The sequence below is a fragment of the Malania oleifera genome, chromosome 10, assembly GCF_029873635.1.
Source record: "Malania oleifera isolate guangnan ecotype guangnan chromosome 10, ASM2987363v1, whole genome shotgun sequence".
Taxonomy (NCBI): domain Eukaryota; kingdom Viridiplantae; phylum Streptophyta; class Magnoliopsida; order Santalales; family Ximeniaceae; genus Malania; species Malania oleifera.
The window spans coordinates 88,662,000-88,675,251 of NC_080426.1; the positions used below are offsets into that span (position 1 = coordinate 88,662,000).

General features: G+C 35.3%; 1 protein-coding gene across 2 annotated transcripts in view; it reads left to right on the forward strand.

Annotated features, from left to right (window-relative positions):
• The first annotated feature begins 4,945 nt into the window (after positions 1-4,945).
• The window catches only part of LOC131166358 (oxysterol-binding protein-related protein 4C-like), a 42,614-nt gene continuing 34,307 nt past the window's right edge, over positions 4,946-13,252 (forward strand). Inside the window, exons 1-2 of one of the 2 annotated variants that reach the window (XM_058124834.1) lie at positions 4,946-5,063; positions 6,061-6,207. In XM_058124834.1, the coding sequence (XP_057980817.1) occupies positions 6,112-6,207 (96 nt within the window). In that variant the 5' untranslated portion in view covers positions 4,946-5,063; positions 6,061-6,111. Of the gene's footprint in view, positions 5,064-5,143; positions 5,250-6,060; positions 6,208-13,252 lie in introns of those variants that run through there. The other variant, XM_058124833.1, reaches the window with a different exon arrangement.

Here is a 13,252-nt window from a genome sequence, read left to right on the forward strand (position 1 = left end):
AAGAAAACTTAATTAGTTTGCAATTCAGCCGTAGGCAGTCAACCACCCAATATGGGTTGATTGACCAATATAACCTGAGAGCAAGTGCAGTCGACTAGTCTCTAGTGGAAGGTCAATTGCCCAATATATTTTTCACTTTTTTTCAAATTTTATAAGTTTATTTTCAAAAAACAAAAAAGGTTTCCTAGGAGACACACACACATATATGTTGTGATATGTGGCTCATATAATTGAGTGGATGGCATGCACAAGGAGAAAACATGGTAAAATCAGTGTGCTGGAGATTATTGAGGAAATCGTTAACTGTTTGTCTAGATGTCATCGACGGTTTCACTGAAACTGTTGACGGATACGTTCGGGAACTCAGTGTAGATTTCAAATTTTGAATATGGACATTAAGTTTAACTACTTCAGATCGATCTATTATTTTTCTAAGAGTAAGAACCTTCAACCTTTAGCTCCAATTTATATTCATCGAAATTGCAAGGCATCTCATTATCTAATGTAGGAATTAATACTTCTTTCTTATTTATATTAGTAGCTCAACATGGCAAGGTATAAAATTTGACATACCAGTTTTAACATTTTCCTTCCTTAAGGATTGCAATTTCTTAGCATTAGCATGATACTTAGAGAAAAAAATGATGGGTGTAGGGGGCTCCCTTAATCACTGGTTGTGATTGAACTCGGTGAGTAAACACTCAATTGCACACAAACACACTTTGATTTCAATAATAATCTAAAAAAATACAAAGAACTCTCAAAATACAATTTATTCTCTCACTAGTTACTCTCCCTCTTTTACACCACATACATTACACACACACACACACATATCTCCATATATTTAGCCATGGATGAGTATGGTAGGTGGAGATTAATTTCAATAAAAGTGGGCTGGTTGGTGAAGGTGGCCGCCGACTGCAACTCAACAATTCAACAAAATGGGCTGGGGTTGGTGGAGGTAGTTGCATCAAGTTTAATATTCAACATCCCCCCTTAAACTTGACTCTCTTAGCTTTATCATTCTAAGTATTGTCTTTAATCTTGCAAAAATATCGTGTTTGAGTAGCTTCTTGAAAATATCAGCAATCTAATCATACATTCTACAAGACATCAGCTCCATTTTTTTCTTATTGACATGCTCGCTGATAAAATGATACAGAGTATCAATATGTTTGCTTCTTTCATGGAAGACCGGATTCTTCGCAAGTGCAATCGCTGATCGATTGTTAATGTAGACTTCTGTGGGGTCATTTTAGAGAAATCCCAGATACTTCAGTACATTCTTGATCCATATACCATCACAAACAACTGAGCTGCCACTTCTTCTGTTCACCTTCTGCTCATGAGCTTGCAAAGATCCTACGAGCTCTTCTACAAACATGGTCTCTAGATCTTTTGTTTCTTCTAGCGTGACGACTATGTAGTCAAATTTTGGATCCAAAGATCGCAAAATTTTCTCACATATCTTTATGTCTATGAAATTCTCTCCATTTCTCCCCACCTAGTTCAAGACAACCATTACCCGAGTATAGTACTTGGCAATGGACGTAAACAAATTCATTTGTAAGGATTCAAATTCACCTCGTAGAGTTTGGAGGCAAATCCGCTTCACTTTGTCGGCTCCTTTGTATGTCTAGTGGAGAGTATTCTAAACTTCTTGGGATGTCTTAGCGAAAGCGATGATTTCGAAGGTGACCTCATCAAGGCTTTCGTAGATAATGGACTTGGCTTTACAATCCCTTTTTCTATCGGCGTGGAGGGTCATTCATTGAGCATCAGACGTAGATGCTTCGACTTCTTTTGATGGGGCTTCTTTGTATCCATCTTCAACAATGTCCATGACATCCTGAGTACCTAATATGACTCTCATTTGAATGCACCAATTGTCGTAGTTGTCCTTTGTCAGCTTTGAAATGACCGCTTGTGCAGTACTGTTCACCATTGGATTTGATATATATCAAAACAAATGTTGGGGATGGATTTTGGAAAATATAATGCGACCAATGTGTTCAAAAGGTCAAAAACCTTTAGGAACCAATTTTCAGAAGCAAAGAACCAGTCCAAATAACACTAAATCGGCCAAAAAATCGTTATGGACTAGTTTGACAGGGCCGATTTTTCTTAACCATAGATTAGTGGCGTTAGTTAGCATCGTTAAACCACATGGAGTCTTCTGGACGAGCCATGTGTCGGTGACAATCTGCGGATCTGGATGCGTGTTGGTCTTTAGGTTAGGTTGTGCTCGTGGATCTTTGGTAGGAGTTGCTGTTGGCGGGTCGCGAATCGGATTGCGGGTTTTTTGGGCCAGGTCACATCAGTCAAGTGAAGAAGGAATGTGTTAGCCCATTAGGCGCTTGACTTCACTAGTTAACACTCGCGTCGGCACGTGCAGCGCGGCTTGATGACGTAGTGTCAGTTGTTGGCGTGTGTGAGTGTGTGGGAAGGCGTTCGAACTCCGTTTGAGACGCAATTTTCACCTATGGACTCATCTCGATGCGTTCTACACAATGATATGCTCTAAAATTGATTTCGAGCAACTTCAAATCTGGGAAAAATTTGAATCTCTCTGTTCGCCTCTATTTGGCGAATTCCGGCAAACTGTGGTGCTTTAATACCATTGATGAGTGGAGGGGACTCACTCAATCATTGATTGTTATTGAACTCAATGAGGAAACACTCAATTGCACACAAACACTCTTTAATTTCAATAATAATCTGAAAAAAAAATACAAAGAACTCTCAAAATACAATTTCTTATCTCATTGGTTACTTTCCCTCTTCTATACCACATACATTACACACACACACACACACACACATGCATCTCCATATATATATATATATATATATAGCCATGAATGGGGATGGTAGGTGGAGATTAATTTCAACAAAAGTACGCTAGTTGGTGGAGGTGACTGCCGACTGCAGCTCAACAATCAAAATGGGTTGGGGTTGGTGGAGGTAGCTGCATCAAGTTTAATATTCAATAGAAAGGGCATCATTTTCCCCCATTGATATAATAGGAGATAATACCAATGATGTTCTCTTATCACTATCTAGGATCCTGCCAACTTCACCAATAGAACATTTGTTTGCATCTCTCATTAACTGCTTTAACTGCTTTGTCAATTCCTAATTACTGTTCAGATTAACATCAAGACTTCATTTGGAACTTGGAAAATATGAGAAAGAGAAAAGGAAAACATAAAAGGATCTAATTTCAATATATCAAATCAATAAAAAAATTTTGATTTTATACATCATTAATGTTTAATTTTTCTTAATTTATATTCATATCAGAACAAACTTTTATTTCTAATAGTATTTAATGTAGAGAAAAAATATAATGAAAAATGAGTTTTCTTCTCATTTTCTTTTTTCTTTCCTTTTTCCCATTAAAATCCTTAATCCAAACAAACTAGTGCACAAAGAATAGAGTAAGGAATAGAAGACTTTACACCAAGTTTAACATTATCCTTTTTCACCCAAACTTTTTTAGTCTTAAAGTTCTTGTCAATGTGATCAAGTTGATGGCCCTTTACTACATTTTTTTGTGGCTTCTAAGAATATTCTAGTTCAATAACTTTATAGTCTACCTCCGGAGTCATAAGTTCAATGTGTTCTGGCAAGCAAGTCCTAATTGATATTTACTTCAACAACTAGATAATTTCTCATTCTTCATGTAAAGTAATCTAGAAAAAGGTGTAAAGTAATCCAAAAAAAAGAGGTACGCCAATTGAGCTTATTGCGTAGCTCAATCCCATATTAGTTTTGTAAACTGATGGAATACTTTGAGGTGGTGTTTGGGAGCATGAATTCCAAACCTAGATTTGGATTTGGGTGAATTTGAAATATTACTCGATTGGTGATCATTGGATTTCTCTTTCCCTATAAACAATTTCATAAGATTAGTAACAATCCATCTTTCAACGAGAGCATCATCTATTGCAAATTTCGTGAACAGCAATTCAAAAATCAACATGAATTTCCATGAATCAGAAAAACAATCCTCTAATCACAAATAAATAAATAAATAAAAAGGCTCGAACAAAATCAAATTCATGAAACTGATCTGAAATTTTTAATACAAATCAAGAATTCCAAATTATAAGATTTTATCTGAAAATGCTAAATGATGAGATATTCAGTTCAATTTTCACAATCTTATAATAGTTGTTTTAATTTAATTCTTAAATGGTCAATTAGTGTGTTTTATTTTACCTTTAAATAAATTTGGCCTTCATTTTGATGTTCTTGCCCATAATATTTGTCTTTCAGACTGAAATTGTATTATTATTCATTTGAGGCCTATCAAACAAACACTTTATAATAGTTTTAGAAAATATTATAGAGATCAATTTATCGATGGAATATTTTTTTTTCAAAAAATACCTCTCTTTATTTAGCATTTATGATATTGTTGTTTTATATTTTTAAGTACATGACTTCTGAAGTTCCAACTTCACTTCTTCAATGACTATTTAAATTAAAATTTTTAAAGTTGTATCCGGGAGCATGGATTTCAGACCTTCGATTTCATATTTGGATGGATTTGAAAATACTTAAATACAATTTTGTATTACATTTTATCCAAATCCATTACAAATACAAATCCAAACACTATCCAAAGATAGGTTAAGTATAATTAGTTAGTTTTGATTGAACTTAATTATTTTTACCAATATTTTATTATATTTTTAAAATAATAATAATATTTTGTCTTAAAAAAAATTAATTCTATTTGTGCTTTACAACACTTCACTGGAAAATAATAATAATAATAATTTTTTATACAATTAAGAACACCTTTCTTTATATGCATCAACAAATAAATGAATGAATGAATAAGGTAATGCTATATTATATTATATTTTATATATGCGGATGTATCCATCCATGACCTCTATATATAAATGCCTCCTACCCCAGGAAGGCTTTTACCAGGCTTTCTCCTAAATTCCTCCACGCTATTCTTCTCTCTTTTTGGGTAGAATGTTCAAGCAAAGATCACTCTCCCATCCGCACATCCACCTGCTCCCTAGGTGCTAATTAATTGAGTAGGTGCTAATTAATTGACAGAGTCATCTGTCTTCTCTATGCATGCACCACATATATTGATACACGCGTGCACGTTTACACACACACACATATATATTAGAGCTAATATCCTTCCTCCTCCTCCTCCTCTTTTTCTTCTTCTTCTTCTTCTTCTTCTCAATTTCCATTAACAGCTATGTATATATGTACGTATAAACTGCTATCTTTGTTTTATGTTTTTTTTTCTGTGATTGGTTCTTCCTTGGTTAGTCAATTCACATGCTGTGGCCGGAAATGGTTGTTTTCTGGGAGTGGTTCATTGCAGAACGTAAAAGGCACTTTTCCGGTGACCATTAATAATATTTACTTAATTAATGTTCGATCTGATATATAATATCCTTGTGTGTATGATATATATAGCTGCCAGACAGCGTGTGTTGCGTGAAAGCAAAGTGAGAAATTGTATACACTTCCGTAATGCAATATATAGTGGTGGGGGTATGCGTTGCGTGCCATCAGATGCTATCTTTTCTTTCCTGCCTTTTATCATTTATCCTTCTTTATCCTCAGACTTCAGCGTTAAGAGAGGATCGATAAAGAAGAGAAGGATTATACTGAGAGTCTCATATACATATTCATTAAATTTATCATACTATATGCGTTGCTTACGTTAGTATCCTAAAATGCGCAACTCCCAGTTGGCTTATTTACAGGCTGTTTCCTTGCCGGCTCCATCCTTCTTTAATTTCTTCTTTTATTTATGTATTTCCTTTCTCTCTTTCTTTATTATTTACGCACGTAGATGGTCAGTCCTTTTTCAAATAAATATTTACTTTTAAAAAAAATAAAATTTGCTGGAATATATATATATATATATATATATATATATATATATTTGAATAAATAAAGACGTACAGATCATGGCTTTCCTTTTGTTGCTTCAATTCACAAAGATATGCAGATATGATTTTCCCTTTTTCTGTTTCATGTCATTTATATATATGTATATATATACAGATATTTACGCTGGGTGGGGGTGTCCTGTAAAATTAAATCTTCATTAGATCGATGAAGAAGATGAAGATGAGGGACCAAGTCAACGACCCTACCTCCCCGTCTCCAACCAACTCTGTGCGTCAATTCAACAAAAAATTTCCTACTTCGGTGAGTTTTAACTTCAAACCATACCATATATCTATCTATCTATATCTATATCTATATATATATATATATATATATATCTATAATATGCATCTGTTTATCTGTATATTTATTCATCTCACTCTTACTCTATCTTGGGAACATGGAGTGTGTCCTTTGGATTTGAATTTGTCCACAATAACCTAAACTCAAATCCAAAAATTTCATAAATGTTATAGTATACTAAATATTGTGTAAGTTTTTAACCCTTCACATGACAATTGGGCTATATTAATTCATTCTAATATGTAATTAAAATCATTGCATGCATATAATGAGTTCATATCTTGTTTTATTTACTCTGGTGTGGGCAATATTACTGTGCACCTTACCAATTTGCAACTTGAATCAGTACTACCCACATATCTTTCACCTCTGCCAACTTTGAATTAATTTTTTTTTCTTTATGCTGATTTCTGATGACTTATATATACACATATATAATATCCCATCAAATACTTTGTTCTCTTTTTCGTTATTGGATTCTTTTCTCAAAAAAAATGACAACATTCTTACCAGTTTTCGTGATTTGTTTAATATGCAAGAGCGGAATAAAATTAAATTAAACTAATGTTTATAATTTTTTATATTAATTTATCGTATAAGTTTGTTCCATTTTATTTGAATCCCATCTTATTTTATTTTAGTATATTAAATATTCAATTAGGTGACATTTAATTTTAAAAATTCGTATGCATCTTAAATTGTGGAAATCAAATGAACACTTTAATTTAGGCAGCAGGGCCATTAATTATGGCTGCTTCCAAATCATAAAATATGGCTTCGTTTGTTTTAATTGGCAGAATATTTATTCTTGGAATAATATGGAATACAATTTAAATTTTTGGAATTCATGAATATTTTAATCGTTAATAAATGATGGAGTTACCTGCTTTTCTTTCTTTCTTTCTTTCTTTCCTTTTCATTTTAAATAGTAATGTATGGTAGTCTTAGTCACAATAAATCTTATTCTTATTATATAGTTTTGTTCTTATATTGAAAGTATGGTTTTTGTAAGGTGTATTTATTTTTGGTGCTAACTTAGATTAGGTTAAATTGAGTAATTTTTGTTTCGGTTAATGTAAGCGTGAGATAAGATTGGTTTAAAAAGAGGATCTTAACTTATCTACATAATACCATTGAATTTCTTTCCTAGGCAATAATTTTATCCTCTCCTTGGCCAATAATGATTAAGCAATCTCAACAATCAAAAGGACTTGACAGCCCTTTGTTTTTTTTATTTTTTAAATTTTCATTATTCTTGGATATTTTTACTCTTTAAATGATTAGGTTATCCTCTAAAATGAAAATTTAAGTATGAAATACAATAATTATAATAGTCAGTCTAACCTAATTTGGAAAAAATCTTCCATTTGCTATCTTCTAATTAATTTTCTTTCTAATTTTTTAAATGATAATTTCGTAAATTTTCTTTCTCAAAAATATTAATATGTTGCCCTTACTCTTTATTATTCATCTTACAATCAAGAAAGTTTGAGGAAAAGAAGGAAAATAAAAATAAGAAAGAAATGCATTTTTCACTATATTTTCTTTCTACATTAAATTGTAATGATGTTATTGAGTAAAAAACAATACTCATAGGATGGAAACTCTCGTGCAATTGCTGTCGAGAGGAATTGTATATATATAGCAGCTTTCAAATGTTATAAAAATTTCAAAACTTGTGTCCTAGAGTAATTACAGGAATTGACAAAATTATAGAAAAGACTAGCGTATAGTTATAATTACAATCTTTATATAAATTAAAGGAATAGTTATAATTAAAATCTTTATATAAATGGAATAGCTATAATTACAATCTTTACATAAATGGAAAGAAGTGAATGAATAAAATTCCTCAAATCATGGAATGGAATCGAGCTTGCTATCATTTGTTTTGGAAAGTGTTTCCGTAATATGCCCCTGCAAGCTCATCAGGGAAGGTTGCACGTTGAGCTTGGACCGAAGATGGGAAAACCTTGTAGAGACTAATTCTTTTGTGAGGCCATCGGCTAATTGGTCCTTACTTGATATAAAGTAAACTTCCAATGATTTCTGCTGAACTCTTTCAAGAACGAAGTGGTAGTCGATTTCCACATGTTTTGTACGTGCATGAAACACTAGGTTTGCTATGAGATAGGTCGCCCCTATGTTGTCACACAAGAGAAAAGGGCGCTAGGAAAGGAAAATACCGAGCTCACATAGTAGAGATTAGAGCCAGATAGAATCAGTCGTGGCATGGGCAATTGCTCGGTATCCAGCTTCGGTGCTTTAGCGAGCCACAGTTGGTTGCTTTTTAGAGCTCCATGAGATTAAAGTGTCACCAAAAAATATGCAAAAACCATAAGTTGAATTCTGATCATCAGGGCAACCGGCATAGTCAGCATCGAAATATATATATTGATAGTTGTGTAGACACGCTAGGCTGAATGAGTAATCCAAAATTAATGGAAAACTTGAGGTAACGTAGTATCCTTTTTACTGCTGTCCAATGTTCATTAGTGGGTTTGTGCATCAATTAACACACTTTATTTACGGCAAAGGAGATATCAGGTCGTGTTAAAGATAGGTACTACAAGGCTCCAACTATGCTTTGGTAGGTAGAGGGATACGAGTATGGAGCACACGAAAACAATGATAGCTTTTGGAAAGAGACATGGGTGAAGATACAGGCTTGGTATCGAGCATTTTCGTGCGGCTGAGTAGATTATATATGTACTGACTTTGAGATAAGAATAGCCCCTCTTTCATGTGATAAGCTGCAACGCCCAAAAAAAACCTTAGAATACCCAGGTCTTTGACAGCAAATTCACTGGCGAGAGCAGAGATCAGTTTAGATATAGCTTGCGAGGTGGAGCCAGTGATGATTATATCATCAACATATACTAGCACAAAGAGAGTGTTGTGATATTAATTATGTATAGGATACACACACACTCAGCGGAAGATGTAAATTTGCAATTAATCACCAAGCCTCAACAACACACAACCAATATGGATGAGAAATAACAATTTGTCACATAAGAATAAAGCAAATGACACTCAATATTCACTATAATGTGAAGAACAACAATACACTAGTCTTACAAAGTTCTCTATAAACAAAATACATTCATAAGTACATAAATAGAAGTTTCTTGGAGGTTTCTCTCCAAATACCTAACTACCATAACATTTAAATTCAAATTTTGAATTTCTCTTTGCAGCCTAGGTGACACTCGTCGATGAGTACAAGGATTCGTCAACGATACGAAGAAGACCACTCGTCGATGTGTCCATACTCTCGTCAACGAGTCTTCAATTCTGAGAAATTCTGACTCTCGATATCTACTCGTCAACAAGCTCAGGGCACTTGTCGATGAGTGCTTGCTGTGCAGTCCCCATGTTCTTCTTCCTTCCTTCGTTTATGAAACTCCAAATATAAGAGCCACACCATAAACAACTATCTCCACCTTGGTGATTATACTCCCCCTTAGGAGAATACTGAAAAACATATGAACTCCTCCACCTTGAACTTGAATCGCCCGGTTGGGTTATGTCTCCCTTCTAACACTTGGAGACAAATACCAAGTCCAAGTAATACAACTTGAACTTACCAATGGCACTTCAACTTCTACCATCAACCTCGATGCAGTTGTAGATTCATTACCCGAAGACTTCACCCTAGGCTTCCAACAAAGCCTTCCAACCCTAGGCTTCCAACACTGTTGCAAGCCTTATATTACCAAAGCCCCTTGTATAGTCTTCAACAAATCTCACAACTGACGGTCTACTTTGTTGCCTGCTGAAACACTCCATTTACACTATCATGGAGGACCTTTGACATATCCCGGATATCACAACACCAAGCGATAGACATTTCACAACGATTCTCCACAAAACCCCCTTGAGACGGAAAATGAAGTCTCCTTACGGTTTCGTCCACAAAGCCACCATGAAATAATACCAATCTCCCTGTAGCTTTGTCCATGTGAATCAACGAACCAAGACCCATCTTGGTCGTACCCAAACACATTCATGTCAAAACCTTCCAACAGAGTTTCCAACTGATTAAAGTCTCAGTTAAAGCATTTCCAGCCAAAAACATGTCATTCATACACAACATACATATCACTCCACTGCATCTTATCACCCTATTCCATATTGGAAGCCTCATCACCTCACACACCTGAGTGGTGGTCTAATAGTGCACATGAGCTTACCGTGATTCTACAGGTCTCCCGAACTGAAACTCCCTGCAATATGACCAATGCCATCTTTGCCTTGAGTCTGTTGCTCCACCTGCATCACAAACCCATTTAATCCTTGATATTGTTAACCTGAGTTAGAACTCCTCACATTTCTGCCTTGAGTTGCTAACTCCACCTAAATAACATGATTGCTACTACTGCAGTTTCCTGGCATTTTTCTTTCTCTTCTTTTACCTGAGTACGCTGCCTCATGACTTTAACAACAAAAAGTCATGTCCTCGATCACCCTTTTATTTCCCACAGGATCACCCAATTTGCACCCTTTTTTCTTAGTGAATAAAGAAAGAGGTACTGTCCAGACAAAACACCAAGCCTAGATCCTCCATCACTATAATAGTGCACCAATGGACAGACACTCACAGGCGAGTAGTCTACCGCAAAAAACATGCCCACAATTCACTTGCAACTTTCCTATCTAGCGATACTTTTGGCGATCGATCATACGAGAAACACACCATACTCACTGACTTCATCAAGAAGTAATCTACAAGCTCTACATATAACCTGCCCTGCTCACAAAACTTCTTGAACAAAACTAGCGTATTCAGTCCCCAATGTCTAACATAAGGATTTATCTCCCGATCTTGTTCTCCACTTCAGCCACTGCATGAAGTACACCAAGACCCTTTGTGATAAACTCATAAAATACATATGTCTCTCCTTTGATGCTATCATCATCGGTTCCCAAACATCTGAATATATGTAGTCACCCATATGTTTCAACTGCATATACCATGAAATAACTGATTCAGATTCAACAGCTGCATCTCCACCTACAACCGTAACACCATGTAGTACATAAATATTTCCCTCTATCTTTTCTCCTTTCATCACTATTGGATCGCCTTCACACACCTTCATTTCTCCTTTTTCAGACTCGTAACTATACTCGTTACAGTCTAAAATACCCAATGAAATAACATTCTTCCCTAGACCCTCCACATGCCTTACATCATATATAGATCTTACAACACGATCATACATTTTTATTTTTACATTTCCAATACCAAGTATTTTGCATGAAATATTATTTCCCATTAGAACACAACCAGTATTGACTAACAAGTAGGTGTCAAACCATTTTCTGTTTGCTGTCATATGATAGGAGTATCCAGTATCTAGAATCTAAGAGTCTTCTGTAAGGTACTCCGAATCCGATGAAATACACAGCATATCTCCATCACTGCATTCTAAATCTCTTTCAACTACACTCGCAGATTTTGACAAACCTTGTTGATTTTTAGAATTCCCTTTCTACCACTCCGGACATTCCGACCTTATGTGCCCAAATTTCACCGCACTTAAAGCATTTCACGTCCTTCTTCTTCTTCCCGAACTGCAACCAAGATTTTCCTTGGGACTTATATCTCCCTTGTTCTTGATTACCTTTTACAACAAGTCCTTAACTATGTGAAGCTTCATTGCTAATCACCATTCTTTGATGAAAACCAAGCAATGCACTTGTCACTTCTTCCAAATTTAGATTATCTTTACCCCATGTAAAAGCTGTAACCAAATTTTCATAAGTTTGAGATGTAGGAAGGGAATTTAATAGCATCAATGCTTTATCTTCCTCTTAGGATGTTACATCAACATGTGCCAAATCACTCACAATTTGATTAAAAATATTGATATGTTGGCTTAAATCCGAACCCTGAACCATCTTAAGCCAATACAATCTTTGCTTAAGAAAAAGTTTGTTCGACAAGGATTTAGACATATACCGGCTTTCAAGCTTTTGCCACACAACTGCTGGAGAATCCTCCTCCATCACATGATAGAGAATTTCATCAACCAAACACAAGCGTATTGTAGAAACGGTGTTTGCTTCCAATTCTCTCCATGTTGCCTCATACATTCCAACTGGTTGAACACCAAGTAAGGCCTTAGTCACTCCCTATTGCATAAGAATATCCTTTACTCTCCTCTGCCACAAACCAAAGTTTCCAATTCCATCAAATTTGACAACGTCAAGTCTTGCAGAAGACGATCCCGATGCAATAATAACAATCGCTTTAATACTAATTTTTTGTGATATTAATTGAGTATAGGATACACACACACTCAGTGGAAGATGTAAATTTGCAACAAATCACCAAGCCTCAACAACACACAAACAATATGAATGAGAAAAACAATTTATCACATAAGAATAAAGCAAATGACACTCAATATTCACTATAATGTGAAGAACAACAATACACTAGTCTTACAAAGTTCTCTATAAACAAAATACATTCAGAAGTACATAAATATAAGTTTCTCAGAGGTTTCCCTCCAAATACCCAACTATCATAACGTTCGAATTCAAGTTTTGAATTTCTCTTCGCGGCCCAGGTGACACTCGTCGACGTGTACAAGGATTCATCGACGATACGAAGAAGAGCACTCGTCGACGTGTCCATACCCTCATCGACGAGTCTTTAATTCTGGGAAATTCTGACTCTTGGTATCCACTCGTCGACGAGCTCAGGGCACTCGTTGACGAGTGCTTGCTGTGCAATCCCTCAATGTTCTTTTTCCTTCCTTTGCTTATGAAACTCCAAGTATAAGAGCCACACCATAAACAACAGAGAGTAACTAAAGCTTGCCTAAATGTGAAGAGAGAAGTATTGGAGCTTGAGTTGACAAAGCCAAGTGATTGAAGGTGCTAATATAGGCGGTGGTATTAGGCCCGTGGGGCTTGTTTCAAACTGTAGAGTGCTTTGTGCAGTCGACATACATGATTTGAAAAATTGGGGTGAACATATCCAAGAGGT